The sequence below is a fragment of the Camelina sativa genome, chromosome 8, assembly GCF_030686135.1.
Source record: "Camelina sativa cultivar CO46 ecotype springtype chromosome 8, ASM3068613v1".
In the NCBI taxonomy this organism is placed as follows: domain Eukaryota; kingdom Viridiplantae; phylum Streptophyta; class Magnoliopsida; order Brassicales; family Brassicaceae; genus Camelina; species Camelina sativa.
In genome coordinates this window covers 30,106,729-30,126,196 of record NC_141887.1, presented here as the reverse complement: position 1 = coordinate 30,126,196, position 19,468 = coordinate 30,106,729, and the positions used below count along the sequence as shown (strand labels likewise).

At 38.1% G+C, this 19,468-nt stretch overlaps 4 protein-coding genes and 2 pseudogenes across 8 annotated transcripts; 1 reads left to right on the top strand and 5 right to left on the bottom strand.

The window, feature by feature from the left end:
• Positions 1-998: 998 nt before the first annotated feature.
• On the top strand, positions 999-5,066 carry LOC147940649 (leucine-rich repeat receptor-like protein kinase PXC2). The gene is made up of 2 exons (XM_087461526.1): positions 999-3,336; positions 3,438-5,066. The coding sequence occupies exons 1-2, from the start codon at positions 1,910-1,912 to the stop codon at positions 4,885-4,887; spliced, it is 2,877 nt and encodes a 958-aa protein (XP_087317652.1). The 5' UTR covers positions 999-1,909; the 3' UTR covers positions 4,888-5,066.
• Positions 5,067-6,352: 1,286 nt separating this feature from the next.
• LOC104709034 (RING-H2 finger protein ATL74 pseudogene) lies at positions 6,353-8,169 on the bottom strand (annotated as a pseudogene). Its single transcript, XR_015564739.1, has one exon. The product of XR_015564739.1 is annotated as an RING-H2 finger protein ATL74 pseudogene (transcript).
• Positions 6,607-6,996, bottom strand: LOC147940648 (uncharacterized). Its single transcript, XM_087461366.1, has one exon. It carries the CDS (start codon positions 6,994-6,996, stop codon positions 6,607-6,609), a length of 390 nt encoding a protein of 129 aa, XP_087317492.1.
• Positions 8,170-9,377: 1,208 nt separating the features above from the next.
• On the bottom strand, positions 9,378-10,179 carry LOC147940647 (non-specific lipid-transfer protein 10-like; annotated as a pseudogene).
• Positions 10,180-10,658: 479 nt separating this feature from the next.
• LOC104709033 (zinc finger protein 1-like) lies at positions 10,659-11,531 on the bottom strand. Its single transcript, XM_010425702.3, has one exon. It carries the CDS (start codon positions 11,396-11,398, stop codon positions 10,706-10,708), a length of 693 nt encoding a protein of 230 aa, XP_010424004.2. The 5' UTR covers positions 11,399-11,531; the 3' UTR covers positions 10,659-10,705.
• A 1,228-nt stretch (positions 11,532-12,759) lies between these two features.
• LOC104709032 (serine/threonine/tyrosine-protein kinase HT1) lies at positions 12,760-15,155 on the bottom strand. Of its 4 annotated transcripts, none has more exons than XM_087461528.1 (6): positions 14,467-15,155; positions 14,252-14,384; positions 13,959-14,154; positions 13,698-13,822; positions 13,423-13,581; positions 12,760-13,321 (listed from the first exon to the last, which is right to left on the bottom strand). In XM_087461528.1, exons 1-6 carry the CDS (start codon positions 14,622-14,624, stop codon positions 13,043-13,045), a joined length of 1,050 nt encoding a protein of 349 aa, XP_087317654.1. In that variant the 5' UTR covers positions 14,625-15,155; the 3' UTR covers positions 12,760-13,042. The 4 variants fall into 4 exon arrangements, with proteins under 4 accessions (XP_087317654.1, XP_087317656.1, XP_087317653.1 ...); XM_087461530.1 differs by having other exon boundaries at positions 12,760-13,318; XM_087461527.1 differs by having other exon boundaries at positions 14,252-14,387; positions 14,467-15,154.
• Between the last annotated feature and the right edge of the window lie 4,313 nt (positions 15,156-19,468).

Below are 19,468 nucleotides of genomic sequence, written 5' to 3'. Positions count from 1 at the left end.
TTTTTTTTTTTTTGTGTGGCTGTGCCTATCATCAGCCCGTACATTTATATAGATTCGCTTTGATTTTGTTAACATGAATCAAACATTACAGAACCATACTGGTCACGTCTATCCATTAGTTTGAGTCATATATTTGTTATATTTAGATATTTATTTATATTGGGTGTCAAATATTAATTTATATATAAACATCATGCACACACACACAATTGGTAAGAGTAGTAGCATTTTAATAGGAAAAAAGGGAAATCTGTACACCTAACTATGAGTAAACATACACTAAACGATTCATTTTCTTGAGAAAAGATGCTCATATATATCTTCTTGATTCACAGTACATCCAACTTCAACAAAAATAGAGTTGAAGATTGATAGAAATCCTTTTGAAATATATATGCGAACTGAACAAAAAAAATGATCGAAATTTGGGTCTTTTTTTTTTTTAAATAACTAAACATAAAACAAAGTAACTAAAACTCAATAAACAGAAAACAGAATATGAAAACATATATACTACTGAAGGGATAAGATATAAGTGTAACACATGTTAAGATATAATGTAAAGGTGGTGAATTGTTGCTTGGGAATGAAACAAAGGTAGAGTCTTGAGATCGTTTGGTAGGCATGTTTTTTCTGTTCTCATCATATCACTCATTAGCCCTGTTTTTTTTTTTCTTTTTTTTTTCTGTTATGAATAATAATAAAAATACCCTGATTTAGCCTTGGTTTAGTTAGTGATAATGTAGGAGTTATTTTCCATTAAACTAGTATGATTTACACACAGAAAAGCCAATAAAAAAAAAAGGAAGAATAAGAGAAGAGAGCGAGGGTAAAAGTCAACGGGGAGATGTGTGAGATGGAGTGAGCACCGTTTACGCCACTTCTCTCCACTGTGTGCATTCAATGAAGCGATTTTTAATTAAATGTAAGAAGTTGGTATTAAAGAAAAAAACAATAAACTCTGATAATAAAATGAGTCTTGGCATAAGATTAGTAACAAAACACATGCGTGAGAGTGAGTCAAGGGTAGTAGTAGTGCTTGAGGTGTGGAAGCTCTAGACCATAGATTGTCCAAAAATCATTATGTCACTTAACTTTGTACTATATAATAAGAGAAAAAGAGGAAATGATGGCGTAGCATAGCATGCTAAGGGACAAGAAGGGCTTTGGGGGAGAAAGAGATCACTTCTCTTCTACGCCATCATCCTGCTTTGCTGCTTCCAAATTTTTCATTTGATTACTTTATTTTCAAATCTGATTCCTTCTAGTACTATTATTTATGATCATAAAAGCGTGAACGGTTTTTTTATAAGTATTACTATCATCATTATATACTAGTATTTTGTTTTTTGAAAAAAGGGGTAGAAAGAATACAAGAAATGTTAAAGAAATAAAAAGCGGGGATGGGAGAGAGAGCATTTGTCTTTGCAGACTTGAATTGAATCAATCTCCCGGAGCTTACTCTACAACAGACCAGTCTCTCTCTCTCTCTCTCTCTCTCTCTCTCTCTTTATTTTCTTTGGACAAGTTTCTCTCTCTCTCTCTCTCCCTCTCTGCAACACAACAGAACAGAGGAAGGAAGGAAGGAGTATTAAACCAAAAACACTTTTGGGGTCTTATCTTAAGTCCACCGTTATTAATGCTCTCTCTACCTTCCCTTTTACTCTTTCTCTCTATTCAAAACCCTTTCAAACTCCTCTGTCTTCTTCTTCTTCCTTCCTTCCTTCCTTATGTCTCTCTCTCATGTATGTTAAAAACTCAATAAAACTCCTCTGTTTTCCTTATGTTTGTATTTTCAGGTAAAAAAAAAGGGAAAGCTTTTTTTTTGTTTGGGTCCGATCCTCCGACTCTCCCCAGCATCATCATTCCCTGTTGGTTGCATTTGTGAAGGTCGGTCACATCATCATCAATGTTGAAGGACGCCGTTTCACTCAGCATCTTTCTCTTCCTGGCCGTTTCAGTCACGGCAGACCCGACATTCAACGACGACGTTTTGGGTCTCATCGTTTTCAAGGCTGGACTCGACGACCCTCTCTCAAAGCTCGCTTCCTGGAACTCGGAAGACTACGACCCCTGCAACTGGGTCGGTTGCATTTGTGACCCTGCCACCAATCGTGTCACGGAGCTCCGACTCGACGCCTTCTCTCTCTCGGGTCACATTGGCCGTGGCCTACTCCGTCTCCAGTTCCTCCGCGCCTTGGTCCTCTCCAACAACAACCTCACCGGAACCCTAAACCCCGAGTTCCCTCACCTCGGCAGCCTCCAAGTCGTCGACTTTAGCGGGAACCATCTCTCGGGTCGGATCCCTGAGGGGTTCTTCGAGCAATGCGGGTCCTTGAGCTCCGTCTCTTTCGCCAACAACAAACTCACAGGTGCCCTCCCACTCTCCCTCACCTACTGTTCCACTCTCACCCATCTCAACCTCTCAAGCAATCAGCTTTCTGGGAGACTACCTCGAGATATCTGGGGGTCCCTCAAGAGCTTAAAGTCTCTTGATTTCTCTGACAATTTCCTCCAGGGAGATATCCCCGACGGCCTCTCCGGTCTCTACGATCTCCGCCTCATCAACTTTTCCAGAAACTGGTTCTCCGGCCACCTTCCTTCCGACATCGGACGATGCTCTTCCCTCAAGTCGCTTGATTTCAGTGACAACTACTTGTCTGGGAATCTTCCGGATTCTATGAAAACGTCGTCTTGCACCTCTGTCCGACTGCGAGGTAACTCTCTGGCCGGAGATATCCCTGATTGGATCGGCGACCTTGCGACCCTCGAGACTCTTGATCTCTCTGCGAACAACTTCTCCGGCAATGTCCCCTTCTCCCTCGGCAATCTCGAGTTTCTCAAGGAACTCAACCTATCCTCTAACATGCTCGCTGGGGAGCTCCCGCGGACCATCTCCAACTGCTCCAACTTGATCTCCATTGATGTCAGCAAGAACTCATTCACCGGAGATGTGCTTAAGTGGATGTTCGCACAAAGTTACTCCCTTTCCAGATCAGCAGGGAACGACACCCTCGTTGCCTTCCTTCCTGCTCTCCGGGTCCTCGATCTCTCTTCAAACAGCTTTTCCGGTGAGTTACCGTCTAACATCTGGAGGATCCTCACAAGTTTGGTGCACCTCAACATGTCCACCAACTCCCTCTTCGGTTCCATACCCAGCGCCATCGGAGGACTAAAAGCCGCTCAGATTCTTGATCTCAGTAGTAATCTTCTCAACGGAACCGTTCCTTGTGAGATCGGAGGAGCCGTCTCCTTGAAACAACTTAATCTGCACAGAAATCGCCTCTCCGGTCAGATTCCGCCACAGATCTCTAACTGTTCCGCTTTGAACGCAATGTAAGCTCGCTGTCGCTTTACTTCTTCATGCTCTGAAACTATTATAAGATATCTTTCACTAAAATACAAATAATATATAATGTGGTGGTTGGGCTGTGCAGAGATCTGTCAGATAATGAATTATCCGGTGTGATTCCGGGGAGCATTGGCAGTTTGAGCAACCTCAAGTACGTTGACCTGTCCAGAAACAACCTCTCGGGAAGCTTACCCAAAGAAATAGAGAAACTTTCGCATCTCTTGACCTTCAACATCTCCCACAACAGCCTCACAGGGGAGCTGCCAGCTGGAGCTTTCTTCAACACCATCCCTCTCTCTGCCGTCACCGGGAACCCATCCCTCTGTGGCTCCCTTGTGAATCGCTCATGTCTCTCTGTCCATCCAAAACCAATCGTCCTCAACCCCAACTCCTCCAATCCAACCAATGGCCCAGCTCTCACCGGGAAGATCAGGAAGAGCGTTCTCAGCATATCTGCCCTCATTGCAATTGGCGCAGCCGCCTTCATTGCCTTTGGGGTCGTGGCCGTCACTCTCCTCAACGTCCACGCCCGAGCTAGTGTTTCTCGTCACAATGCAGCTGCTGCTCTTGCTCTGTCTGTTGGAGAAACGTTCAGCTGTTCCCCCAGTAAAGATCAAGAATTCGGAAAGCTGGTCATGTTCTCTGGCGAAGCCGACGTCTTTGACACCACTGGCGCTGATGCGTTGCTCAACAAGGACTGCGAGCTGGGACGTGGTGGGTTCGGAGTGGTCTACAAGACGAATCTCCAAGATGGCCGTCCTGTGGCAGTCAAGAAACTGACAGTGTCGGGTCTAATAAAGTCGCAGGAGGAATTCGAGAGAGAGATGAGAAAACTCGGGAAGCTGAGGCACAATAATGTGGTGGAGATGAAAGGGTACTACTGGACGCAATCGCTGCAGCTCCTCATCCACGAGTATGTTTCAGGTGGAAGCTTGCACAGACATCTCCACGGAGACGAGAGTGTTTGCCTAACGTGGCGTCAACGCTTCAGCATCATTCTAGGGATAGCGAGAGGTCTAGCTTATTTGCATGGCAGTAACATCACTCACTACAATCTGAAAGCAACTAATGTGCTCGTAGACGCCACAGGGGAGGCTAAGGTCTCTGACTTTGGGCTGGCCAGGCTGTTGGCTTCGGCACTAGATAGGTGCGTCTTGAGCGGCAAGGTACAGAGCGCACTGGGGTACACAGCCCCAGAGTTTGCATGCCGAACAGTCAAGATAACCGACAAGTGCGATGTTTATGGGTTTGGGATCCTGGTGCTGGAGGTGGTGACGGGGAAGAGGCCGGTGGAGTACGCCGAGGATGACGTGGTGGTGCTATGTGAGACGGTGAGAGAAAGGTTAGAAGAAGGGAGAGTGGAGGAGTGCGTTGACCCTCGGTTGAGAGGGAATTTTCCAGCGGAGGAGGCAATACCGGCGATTAAACTAGGTTTGGTATGTGGCTCCCAAGTGCCGTCGAATAGGCCGGACATGGAGGAAGTCGTGAAGATATTAGAGCTGATACAGTGTCCCCCCTCTCATGACTTAGAGTGATTCATAACGAATCAATCTATCCTTGTATTTCTTCATTCCTTCTTCAGTTTTCATACTATCATAATATATATATAGCTTTCGTCTTTATTTTTAAGAAAAGTGGTTTTTTCTTGTGAGTTTTAAGTTGTGAATCTTTACACTTGGTTTCATAGCAATCACAATGTTGAAGGGTTGGCTCATTAAGTAGATTCGAACGAAAGACTTTTGTAGCTCTAAAAAGAGTGTTGGTCAAAAGGAACCCTTTATTCCACATATGACTAACTCCTTGAATTGAAGCCTTTGTGTTAACTGTTAAGGTTTCTCGGTTCGCTATGCCCTGTTTTTTTTTTTGAATCTGTAAACACATTGCTGTTTTCAGTTAGCATGATTCTAATCAACACACACACACTAAGCATTTACTCAGTATATACAGTCAGTCAGGCGCACTAAGCATTTTTAGTCAGAGTTCCACACTGTCACAAATTTTAATTTTACGTTCGTAATAATCATTCCTTGGCTTTTTGATTGTTCTTTTCCATAAAGCAAAAAACAAAAGGGAAAACAGAAGTCCACCGTTGTGAAGTGAAAGTCCCAAAGGGTCCAAGCTTGAGCTTTTTCTGTAATGCTTTCATTATTGTATAGTTATGGAGTGCCCCACACACTTTACTCACTTCTCATTTTCATTTTTCCCGAAACATTTTTTTGATTTCATTTTATTTTTGTAAGGTAATGTGCATACACTCATTCATTTAAGCCATGCAATTCATTTACTCATCACACATGGTGGTCAGGAGCACATATTGTCGATTTTTTTAGTTTTTTTTTTACTTTATATGTAATTACACTATAGCTGTATAGCAGCAGACGATTCAGATTTGAGACGCAATCACCCTTAAACATTTCTCTCAAAATGTTAGTGCATTTATAAATATCATTATGTCTTCGCTTTTCTCATGTCGGGTCTCCCCTTTATTCTCCTCGTTAGACGACACTAAAAGCATATTACTATATACGAAGTACTCCAGTAGTTTATACTAGTATTATTCCATACCTTTTTTTTTTTTTTTTTTTTTTTTTTAATTTACGTTACAATATGAAACCCCATTACAACTTTTCTTGTTCCACCTTTTCCACTTTTTTGGCTTCCAGTCTCAAAGGCACCTTCGGCTAGTTAACATCTCCCCAACAAAAGGCTTTGGTTCGTATGTTGTAAGAAGATATATGCAATTGTGGATTTGGGAGTAATGGACCAACATCAACAGTTCAACACTTGGGCCGTGCTTCTCTAAGTCAATGCAAAGATCCAAACATTTGTAATTTTAGCGAGCGGTGGACGACCTTGGAGTGTGTGTGACAATTCTCTGTATTCCAATCAACTAATCACACTCACTCTATTTGCCTCACTGAGAGGTTACCAATTTCCAAGTTGTCACACACTGCCCGCTCTCGTGAGAGCCGTCTTTGTAATTGAATTGCTTGGTCTCTAAGTTTGAAGGCATTAATTATTAAGACAAAACAAGAGATACACTGAATAAATCCCACAAGCATAACATAAGAGGGGATGATTTACACAACCAAACAGCTAATTTCTGTCTGTTTAGCAGAAGAGGAATTGAATATCACTAAACTAAATTGAAATGCATTGTTTGGCTTCTCTCCGGTCTTGAATTTATTTCGGTGGAACAAACAATTCATTGAAATGCCTTTTTTTACTTAGTTAATACCAAACCAAAGCATAACCTAATATAATTGGAACGGTTCGGTGCTCAACTTGATCCATGGCATTAGGTAATTGGCAACGATGATGATCAGAGTTACGGCGGCACCCACGCCTCTTGCTTTCTTTGCCACTACCACCGCTCCGTTCCAAACCAATTCCATGGCATCCACAGATTCTCTCCGCCTCCGCCTACGGAAGATAGCAAGACTCCGGATGAATCTGGGTTTGGATTGAGAATCCACTTTGAGATGATGATTTCGAGATCTTAGGACGAATGACAACCGGTGAAGCTTCCAAGAAGAGAGCCTGTTCCGTAGATTGAGCTTCAAACTGAAACGTTCGGCTCTCACACAAACTTTAAGCTTCCACAGGACCACCGACCTCTGCTTTTCAGACTCACCACCACCCATCATCAGCACTCACTCACTCGTCGATTAGGGCGACCGACATACACAAAACCAAAAAAAACAAAAAACAAGATGGGCTTTTTGAATACTTGAATAGGCCCAAACAAGGTGGGCCTCATTCGTTCGGGTTTCGAATCTTTAAAAATATTAAACAAAACGCTACTAAACAACAGTAAGTATCTGATTTACTAATTTACTACAACAACAATAAGCTACCAAAAATTAGGAATAAAAATGAAGTGTGTGTTGTTTATTTAACTCTACTAGGCTAGTTTACTACTAGTAATTAGTGATGGAGTAGTTACTACTTACTAGTAGTAGTAGTAGTGGCGTAACCACCACCAATCATTTAATTTATGCAGATCCAGCAGCAGGGATGAGTGAATGGCGACAATTAGGACAGGAAGAGTGAGAGACAAGCCAGGTGTCGATGCAAGACATGTGGAAGCTGTGATTACACGGGGGCAGAACACGGACTCTCTCGCCGTCGGAGAATTCACCCAAACAGATGGCGCACTCCGTAGCCGCTATATTCACAAGGCTAGACCCGTACGCAGCTACAGGAAACTTGTTCAGCTCTCGCTTCTTTAGTCCAGTTCTGTCGGCGGCCGTCGTCGCCCCAGATGATGATAACCCGAATAAACCGCATCCCATGGCGCACCGGAGGATAGAATTCAGCCCGAGCGCTAGTATCAAGGCGCAGAGAAGAGCGGCGAGTATGATCACCATGTTTGCGTCGAAGTTCATGTCCCTCAGGTACCCATCTCCGCCGCTGCCGCTCGTCTCGCTACCGCCGTGGGAATCCAGCAGCAGCAGTCGATGCATTAGGCGTCAATTGACAATTGGTGTGTCTGTCTCAGAGATTCTTCAAAAATATTGTGTGTGTATGTGTCAATGTGTGGTGTGGGAGAGACGTGATGATGAGGAGGAGAAAGGACTCCCAAGCAGGTTGGGTTAACTACTTACTTTTTTTTTTCTCTCTCTCTCTCTCTCACAGTATCTTCTAATACAAAAGTGGGGGACCTTTCCTCCTTTTCTCCTATCTGTTAATTTTTTTGTGTTTTTCTTTCTTTTTGGCTATATATATATATATATGTGGATTTGCACAATATTATTGAGAAGTAATTATGGATGAAAAACAAAAAAATCACAAGTGAGAGAAGAAGACAATTATTACACAGATTCGGTCTATGGCACATTGGCACTTGGAAGATATTTTGTTTGTCTCTGAAAGAGAGAAGATATAATTCCTTTATACATTACATATATGATAAATTGATAATCAAAATCACTTTCATTTATTTAATAATTTAAATATACTTCAGTTTCAAGTGTTGCCCCCCCCCCCTCAGATCAGATCGCAGAAATTTATTTTTTGAAAGACTAATTAAAGAGATTTTGGGTTCTTTTTATTCGTTGGTTGTTTCTTCTTCATCAAGTGGAAGAGGTGTAAAAATAATGCAACAGCAAAGAAAGCACCAAGAATAAAACAATCTTCTTTTTAAGGATGAATGAAATCATCAGAAGTGGCAACAAACTATTTCGTGAATCACAACATTAACAACAACAACAACAACAACCCCCACTCACATTTTCAATGACATATATATACCATGCAGCAGCAGCATCAGCATACCAGCGTCCGCGTCATCTCAATTATTGGGTTTTATTATTATACAAAGCCGAACCAGGTTTGTGTCCCACGAAATTTGGGTACTCAATTTTACAACCTAGCTAATAAAGAGTTCGATTATGTCTTGGTGACATACTGACATATTATTATTTATGACTAGGTTCTACAATACCATTGTGTAAATTGACTAGTCTAGTGAAAGATAACACCATATGTCATTATCTTTTTGTTATGTCCTAAACGAAATAAAATAAAAAATTGAAATTTTAAAAGTGGGAAAGTTTATGATTAGAAAGCAAAACTGCAATATGACAAAACTAAAACAATCTTAGAAGAGTCTGATTATGTTTGTTGTTTATTCCCGGAGTCGGCAGCCAAGCCACATAGATTTTTTTATCACAACAAGTTTTGTTTTTGCTTTTGGAAGCCGACGTTAGGAAGGTAACAACTCACTCTTGTTAATAAAGACTCACTCTCTCTCACAAAAGAGTGTGTATCCATGGATTCGTTGACGCGTCGATGATGATTACACAAATCTGCAGGCCCATTTACTTACTTGACGTTCTAAATCCAGGGCCCAATTACCCCCTCGGCGGCTAAGAGGAGCCAAGAAATTCCCCCGGGACTCTTACCATTTTTTTTTTCTAGTTTGTTTTGTAGGGTTTGGATTCAAATACCAAAAATCCCGAAGAAATAATTTCAATCAAGACTTAATTTGCGTGAATAACAGGAAAAGTTATTATAAACAAAAAAAAAAAGATGTAAGATACTGTATTTGATTCAACTTAGATTGGTAATCGTAAGTATACTTGATTGGATCACTCACTCTCTGTCTTGGTCAACATAGATCAGTTTAGTAAAATAGTAGCGGGAAAGCGTTAAACTCCGATTACATCATTAGACAAAACACATGTCCTTTATTCTTGGTCTTTTTGCTCTTGCAGCAGCTTCTTTCTCTCATTTAATGCTGTATAAGATGTATATATGACTGATTAGATACAGATATATAGTTTTATTTTTTTATGTCTTTATAATTCACAGGGTAGTAAACTCAACTGTGAAAGCATGTACGTGTATTCTTTTTACCTGTTGCAGTTGGTGGAAAGGTCGATCTGGTAAGGAAGTTTGACACCGCATTTGGCTGGCAAAGTGGCAGCATTCTTGAGATTCTTTGACGAGTAAGACACTCCTCCCAATGCAGACTTGATGCAGCGACACACACCTTGCCTGTTTGATGCGCTCTTTGCTTGTCCGTTGAGCATCCTGATGCCAGTGCAACAGCTGCCCGGAATGGTTCCTCCCTGCGCCACGTACATAGCGCACTGGTAAAGGATGGCCACTACCGCGTTGCAAGACACCGCTGCGGCGCTGCTTCAGAACCCCTTGAAACGATGGAAACAAGAAGCTGACATAACGGGTAGCACAACTCTCATCATTTCTTTCTCTCTCTCTTCTTATTCTGTTGCTTAGTACTACTTAGTACGTAGTGAGAAAGAGGTTTATATAACTATAACCTCAGAAGAGAAAAGAGTATGGTTGGTGGTTGAGGGGAGGAGTCAATGCTGAATGCAACCTTCACCCACTAAATCTCCAATCCCAAGAGATGTGAATTTTGCTTCATCCTAAACAAGTTTTAACTGCATTACAAAATCTCTCTGAAGTTAATAACTTGCATCCATATCTTTATACACAATCCAATTCGTAAATGATAATAACTGGTTCTATTTCTAATATTCAAAGGATTAATCTCGCATATATTACAGTATTTAGTTATCATATATATATATATATATATATATATATATATATAGCTGTTATCTACACAAAAAACGCTTTTAAATTTTGAAATTCCAGATCGTTAACATAAAACTAATGAATAATTTTTATTTATTTTTGTGTTAAGTATAGAAGACCAGGGAATTCAAAGTCACTTCTTTTTACTTAAAAAAATAATAATATAAGCTTTAACATTACGATATTAAAAAAAAAAAAAAAAAAAAAAAAAAAAAAACAAGAAAAAAGAAATGCAGAATCAAGGAACAACTAATAAAATTTAACCCTCCCGAGAAAAAAAGAAATCTATAGCTTGAGAGACAAGTCTATATCAGAATCGTTGGAAGTATCAGTGTCCGGTTGATCTTTTTCCTCGCCTTGCACGTGAACGTTACCCTCTAGGTTTGCAATCAAGTTTTTGGACAAATCGTCAGTCTGTGGAACCGGGAGGTGAGAGACCAGAGGGATATTAAGCCCTCTGTATCCAAGTCGACATCTGAAGACGTTGAAAGGAAAGGGCTGCTTAGTTTTAGCAATGTTAGGATTGTAACGAACCCCAAGATCGTATTGCGAGGAGCTGCTGCCGTTGTAGGAAATACCACTTGACGGCGGGTACTGGCTGTAGAAGGAGAGTCCAGGATAGTTTATTTCCAACTCCTTGCGCCTTTTAGCCAACGATCGCTCTTGCTTGTGAGCGTTTTGATGCCCTCCCAAGGCTTGCGACGTAGAGAACTCTTTTTTGCAGAAGGTGCAAGCAAACACCCTCGCTTTAGCATCGTTCCTCGTCCCTTGTGCCTCATCATCTAAAACTCCTCCAAAGCCAGAGTTTCTTATATTCTCGTCGAACAGGAAGCGGAACTCTAGCCGCGGAGTCTCCACCGCTGGTTCAGCCGCAATCTTCTCTTTCATTTTCCCCTTGGTCCTCGGGATGATCTCATGCGAAGATGACGAGATGCTGCTGGAGGAACATGATGTGGGCGTAGAGAGGTTGAGTTCCATTGGTCAAAGGAACAAAAGAGATTTGTGTGTTTGTTTGTTTGTTTGTGTAAGAAGAATAATATGATGATGAACAAGATCGATGGGGTGCTTGTATTTAATTGTTCAATAGGGCTAATCATTAATGTCAAAAAAATCTTCATACTTATGGTAGAGAATCCCAATTTTAGAAAGTAACATTCAAGGAAACGGCTTATTGACACTATTTTTTGCCTTATGCCTTTGATTCTTTATATATCTCCTTCAAGATTTCTGCCTCTTATCACTTTTCTTCTTTCCCATTAATTTGCATCTTTTCTTAATTTCCTTTTCTCTGTACTTTGTAGATTATCAATCATTCTCTTTATTTGGTAATATTTTCTTTAACTTCCGTCGGTTTCAATTTACACTTTCTTAATTTGAAGATATTAATACGATATATATGTGTCATATTTTTTGTTAGGAAACATAAGTCCACTCTTGGTTTTTTTTTCTTCTGAATCTTTAGTTTACCAAGATTAAGCAAGTTGCATTTACTCATCTTTTGTTTTAAAATTCAAATAGAAACTTTCGTTATTATCTTTTGTATTCAAAGATCTGTTACATTTATTTATTTTCCACACTACTTAGCTGGATGTTTTATTGAAATGGAAAATCTTTATGTTTTTGCTATAAAATACAGTCAAGTCATTTCAACCCATTTATTATAATATACTGTCAGCTTTAAAATTTTATACTTTGTCCAAAGATTTGTACCGATATAATTTTGTATACGTGTATGCCAATGTCATTTTTCAAAACTATCAACGAATAAAAAAGGTTTTAAACTAAGTCAAAAGAATATTAATCATCAACGCAGATTCAAAAAAGGTTAGAATATCTAAAGTAAAAAAAACATATTGTAGTGTAAAACTTAATAATGGCCACTAATCTACAGAAAATCACTTGTACATTTATATGTTTACTATTATCTGCATTATAGAGTTGCAAGTACATTTTAAAATTAGTTAACAGTTTTTGAATATAAACTTGTCAAAACATATATTTGTGTAAATATAGTATATCTGATGATAAACAAACTCTATAGTATACATTAACGAATTATAAAGGGATACATATACATATATATATATATATATATTTGTGTAAACTGTAAAGATACTACTGATTTGCGAATATAAATTTATGTCGATGTGAAAAATAAATATAAATATTTTTTTAAGATTTAATATAATGATATTTTTATTTAGAGAACATTAATGTTAGTAATATACTAATATATAAGAATCACTTTCTATTCTTCGTTTTTTTCTTAGTTTTAATATTTTTTATAAAAAATTAGATATTCTCTATGGCCATTATGGAATGCACATAGGGGCTGCATGTTTCTCAAAGAAATTCGAAAAGTATAAAACGTATAAAGTAGATAATATACATAGTTGATCACATCATCCACAAGTGTTTTGAGTATATATAAAAGATAAACATAGGTTTTAACATTTGACTAGATTAGTTTGGCGTGTGAAGGTGTGATACACCAGAGTTAATCACTTGACAAGAAGAAGAAGTGAGTGCTACGTAAGTCTAACCTTGTACTTGTCTGCTAAAGTCATGTATTCACCAAAGCAGTGGCAGGGGCGAAGACGAAGATCTCTTCATGGTACGTACCTAAGAGTTTCTGTTCCTCTTAGCAGCAAAAAGCTGGCGAATGAAGGCAAATTTTCCCTTTGCGCGGCTGGAGAACTCAGTGATGGCTCCGCTGTTGGTCCTGTTGGTGTGAGGGTCAGGCAGAGGCTGAGGGGGAGGAGTGAGGGTAAGGAGGAACTCATTGAGCAGTCTGATAATTTGGCTGAAGCTAGGCCTCATGTTTGGGTCCTCTGCCCAACAAGACTGCACTATGAACGCGAGACTGGGAGGTATACCCTCTGGCATTCGTGGCCTCTCCTGCTGCAGTGTGTTGAAGAAATATTTAAAGAAGAAGAAGAAGAAAAGAGGTTGGTTTCGAATATAGCTCAAAGATCACAGGGGAAGAAGAAGAAGAAAAAAACCTTGAATGCTGCAGCGTAGGCGGCTTGAAGGTTGGACATGCCCTCGAACGGCATCCGATTAGTGAGAAGCTCCCATAGGACGATACCAAAGCTGTAGACATCAACTTTGTTGTTGTAATGCTTCTTCTCTCCTTGGCGAAGGGTCACAGTACTGTAGAGCTACGGATGACATGAAGACATACATACATACATGCATGGTGGTGACAATGTTAATGCAGGAGGGCAGAATGTAAAATGTGAACCATGATGTACAAGACTGACGGGAGTGGGCAGACCTCAGGAGCCATCCAACGGTAAGTCCCAGTCTCAGCGGTCATCATCTCTGTAACGGTTTCTTCCCTAGCAAGCCCAAAATCGGCAAGCTTGACGGATATGTGATTCTCCGTGAGCAACAAGTTGTCTGGGACAGGAGGACAACAACCATAACCAATCAAGAACGCAAGTTTTGTTTTGTTTTGTTTTTTTTTTTGTTGTTGTTGTTGTTGTGAAAAACGAAGCTAGGAGAGAGTGACAGTCAGACAGTCAAACATACATACCAGGTTTGAGGTCTCGGTGAATGATACCATTGGCGTGTAAGCAGTCCAAGGCGCGGGAAATGTCAAGGGCAAAGGACAAAGCAAGAGGGAGATGGAGCAGCTGAGGACGGATGGTGGCAAGATATTTACGGAGGGACAACCCTGGGAGCAGCTCAGTCACTATCACCATGAGAGGGTCTTTGCAGGCTCCAATAAACTGCCAAAAAGGGTTTCCCAATTGTTTTTTTTTTTTTTTAGATTTTTTTTTGAAAAGAAAGAAACTAAAAAGAAACCAGGGAGGGAAAGAGAGAGACCTTGACAAGATTAGGGTGTTGAACTCGGGACATCATATTGACTTCGCGGATGAAACGGCTCTCGAGGGAAGATTTCTCATCAGGTTTGGTGCCGCGGTGGACAACTTTGATAGCAACAATCTCGCTACCATACCTGCTGGTGGTTGGGATAAATAATTTATTTAAATTAAATTAAATTGAAAGCAACTGAAGAAGAAGATGATCAAGAGAGAGACCTTCCTTGGTAGACTTTGCCGTGAGCGCCTTGGCCAATCTTGGAGCCGATGAACAATAATTTGGGATCGAGAAGCAGACTTTGGTCAATCGTCAGAGCCCCCGACGATGATCCATTATGATGATGATGACTACTAGTCTCATCATCGCCGCCACTCATATTTATTTATTTATGTACTGTATTCAATAATGAAAACCCCTTCTAATCCAAAACCATCCAAATCACAAGAACCTTATGTTGGTTAGTTCCAAAATCTAATTGAATCTCCTGTAATAAGACTAGACTACAAAAAGCTCCAAAAAGGAATAAAACCGCAGGATGAGCCTATGAAATAATAATCCAATCAGAAGAATGAATCGTAAAAGAGAAAGAGTACCACCACCACCGTTGTTATATATTTATCTCTCCTCAAGAAGGAAGAGAAGAGGGACACAGAGAGCGAGAGAGAGCGAGAGAGAGAGAGGCAGTTCTCAGAGCTATTTTCTCCGGGCGAGATGAGGATTTTTGTTTCCTCAAAAAGTAAAGTAAATTAAAGAAAGAGAGAGAGAGAGAGAGAGAGAGAGAGAGAGAGAGACGAAGCAAGCCAATAAAGAAGAAGAAGACGCCTTTCCTCTGCTCTGCTTTTTTTTTTTGGGATACCCAATCAAAAAATACAAATTAAAAAAAAAAAAAAAAAAAAAAAAGCAACTATTGTATTCTTTCGTTTGTTTCTTTCTTCCTTCTTTTTTTTTTAAAATAAATAATTAATATAAAATGAAAGAAATAATGTTTTTTTTTTGTTATCAAATTATAAGATGACGACACGTGTTGAGTTGGACATTCTTTTAAGTCCGTCCCCCAAGAGGAGGAGGAGGATGGTATTGTACGGTACTCGTCTCAGTCTCAGTCTCAGTCTCGGCTCTCATATATACATTACAGACTGTAGTATTAGTTAGTCGGCTAAGTAAGTAAAATATGGGGATTTTTTTGTGTCTTTTTGATTTTGGGGCTTAATTTTCTAATTAGTAAGGGGAGGGTCAGTCGTCGTCGTGCTTGCCTTGCCTCCTTTACATATTACTATCCAACAATCAGATTCAGGTCCATACATTCCTATTTAATGCGACATTTTGTTTCGAATCTTTTTATTTTATTGTTCTCCGAAAACTGACCTATGCACTTATGCCACGTGTTAGACGTCGACGTGTCTTATTTGTGCAGGTGAGAGAGAGAGAGAGTGAGAGACTCCATCCAAATGACCCACCAAATGGGTACGTACGGTGGTGGAATAAATTACAGTTTTTAGTTTCACACGTGAAATTCTTTTTATGGAGTTTAGGAAAGAAAACGCACGAGTTGGCTGAGTCTTTACTCTTTTCGACAAAAAAAAAAAAAAAAAAAATACTTACTACGCATCATTGGGGTCGGGTCCTCCTCCTACTACGCCAATGCGTGTATCATCGTCTCGGGTTATTTTCTTCTTTGATTGCTATTTAATGATTCTACTACCATTAATGGACAGCCAGGCCCAATACGATTTAAACATATTTGGATTTCTCTTTTAACTTTTTAAGTCATGGGTTTTGTTTTATAAAACCAAGTTCATACCTAATCTTTGAAACTTGCAAAAAAAAAAAAAAAAAAAAAAAGTAGACTTTTCTTGGCTATTAAATACGTTTTATATTTGTAGTGGCTAACCGTTATTAACATTGCAGTAGAAAGATTTGAATCATGATCTCTTAACTTGAATCTTTTAATTATCAAACCATCATGTGTTGGATAATCTAGACAACTTTTATAATTTGAGAATTACAAAAACTAGAGCCATATTTATTTAAGACGTTTTGGGTTTTACGGATGGTACAATTATACTGGTGTGCGTTGTTGTCTCTTCTTCGTGGCGGTTGAGAATGGCGTATACAAAGTACCGTAATGAATGTTAATTTGTTCAAGGTACAACCGTACAAGGAACGAATCATCTCTCTTTAATTTAATACCTCGATATTACTTCTTTGTACTTGTTTTATAGAACTTTCTATGTCTGTACAATACAAACGTAGCTAGTGTCTCCCTCTTTAATTTGTACGTTACTGTGGCTAAGTGCGTTGGCCGTTATTTAGGGTCGAATGGTGACCGCGGTTTTGGTTGTGTAGGGAAAGTGATTTTAGAGTACGGTATGTATCAACTGCGGTACAAACGGTTTACGGGACAAGTGCGGTTTATACAAAATAAGCGGTACAGAATGATATTTGATTGGTGAAAAAACTATTTGCGGTTCAATATTAATTGTGTGAATGGTAAAAAAGGAAAAGCGGTGCGGATTACATATATTATAAATAAATTTATTAATAGTTAGTATGTTTGTATATTATTGTATGTTATGAATTAATAATAAAAATAATTGTATTTATAAACTTTAAATACTATAGTTGATCAAAAAGTTTTTTATTTTTTGACATATTGATAAAAAGTTCAACTATAAAAAGATACAATTTTTTTAAAAAAATTATTGATTACTTTGATTTTTCCATAACATATTTGCAATAGTATCTCTTATTTGCGTCATAGCTTCTCTATCTGCTATCTTTGTTGCATCCATGTCACCTATATCATGCTCAAAATTTTGGTTGTTATTCGTCTGAGTCATTACATCTGCAAAATCTGCATCCGAGAAATTTGAAATCCTGATGAAATTATGTAGTCCCACTGTAGCCATTACCACTCTTTTCTGAATTTGAACATTATATCTTGGAAAATCAGAAAGTATTCTCCACTTCTTCTTCCAAACTCCAAACGTTCTTTCAATAACATAACGTAAAGATGCATGACATTGGTTTAACAATTCATGTTTATTCCTTGGAGGAGGACCAGAATGAAACTAGGACATATGATATCTCACAACTCGATTTCGTGATGATCTATAAGGAGCAAGAAATCCTTGTTTGTTTGGATAACCAGAATCAACAAGATAATACTTATCTGATGGAGGCAAAGGAAACTCGGTATCACTTTGTTGTATCATTTGCAGAACAGTTGTATTGTGGCATGATCTTGGTGCTCCATTCCAGATATATGTGAATAACATATTCAAATCACATATTGCCATGATGTTCAATGATGCATTATCGTGCCGATTCCAATACATTCCTTGTAACTCAGGCTTTACTTTGACGCATACATGAGTCCCATCCATAGCTCCAACTAATCCACTAAAATATGGCCAATATCTTCGGTCTACCTGAAGTCTTTCAGGAATTCGATAGAGTTCTTGTCTTGTTGGAGTTCTAATATAATCACATGCCAATAACTCAGTTACCGTAAGAACTTCCCTAAATTTTCTCTGTACAGTTTCTTGATTTTGGTCAAATCTCAAACCAACATCTCTTTGAACTTCATTATGCCCGCATATCCGTAAAAACATAGCCACACTTTCTTCAATACTTATATTTAATGTTGGTTGTAGACCATAATTTGTTTGCAACATATTACACAATGTCGTGAAACATGGAAGTGACATCCGTAATAACTGAAGACAAGCAGCAACATCCGTGATAAGCAGAAGGATAATGTGTACTTACAAACTCTTGGTCCGCCCACCATGATTCAGATGCATATATCAAAGATGTATCAGGATCAGCCGTTATCCCAGTTTTATGCATAAGAACCTTCCATCTTTTATAGTTTTTTTTGAATTCATCCAGCTTGTTTTTGAAGAAACCATAAGTTATATCCATCTTGAACGCTTGATTGAACTTTTTAACCATATACTCTCTACCAATCGCAGTAGGATTTTTAAGAGTGTAATTAGACATGGCAATTGCTTCGTCAAACAATTGAATTAATGTTTTTTCTTGGATGTGCGACCATTTGTACTTGTCTTTGTTCTACATATATCGTTTATACAATATTAACAACCAAGTAAATTTTAACTAATATAATATTTTCTAAAAAGGCAAAACATATATTTACCCGTACTGTTGTTTCTGTAGGAGGAGTTGTAATTTCACTTGGATTTGCTCGTCTGGAAGGATTTGTATTTCGTCGACGATTAGATGACATATCTACATTCATAATAATTAAAAAATATGTTATAATATTCACTAATAATATGTTTCGGAATATATATATGTTCCCCCGATGATGAGACATTATTTGATAAAATAATTAAATTGTTAACAAAAAAAGATATATTTTCCAAAAAATACAATCATAACTTTTTTTTTGAAAACCAATTACTTATATAAAAAGGGGAGCTATAATGGCTGAGAACAATAAATATTATAATTGTTATATATACTTAGGCATATATGTGTGTTATGTATAATACATATATATATATATAGATTTGCACATGATATCTTATGAAAAAATTTACATATTTTAGAAAATTTATAATAATAGTAAATATTACAAAATTAATCTGAGAAGCAAATTATTACTTTTTATAATATTAGAATCTTTATACATTTAATTATATATACTTGGTATAAAATATATGAAGTACATAACTTATTCTAAACTATTTATAAATTGATTAAAGTACATAAGTTATAACTTTAATAAATATTTCAGTTATTTAAGTTATTTTTGTTGGATAAAAATTATGTTAATAGTATCTAATTTAAAAATAAATAATGTGATGATCAATTCAAATTTCTTAATAACCAAAAAAAATACAGTTTTAAATTTATAATTTTGTGATAACAATAATAATTAAATTATAAAATAAATTATCTTCAAAGTGATGATCCTATTTTCTGGAGAGAAGAAGAAAAAAAGAAAAGGAATGAAAGAGAGAAAGAGAGAGAGATATTTTTTATATGTATCCATTCGTTTGCTTTCTTACCTTTTATATACAGCTTCTATTATTTTAAAAAAAAATTATTATTTAGAGAATACGGTTTTATTGGACCGCTAGGTTTTGTGCAGACTATAAAATTGGAATGCGTTATTCTATCTCTTATGTATTATTGTTGTTTTGAAATACGCAAATCGTTAACTTTAAAAAAAAAACAAAAAACCCACAC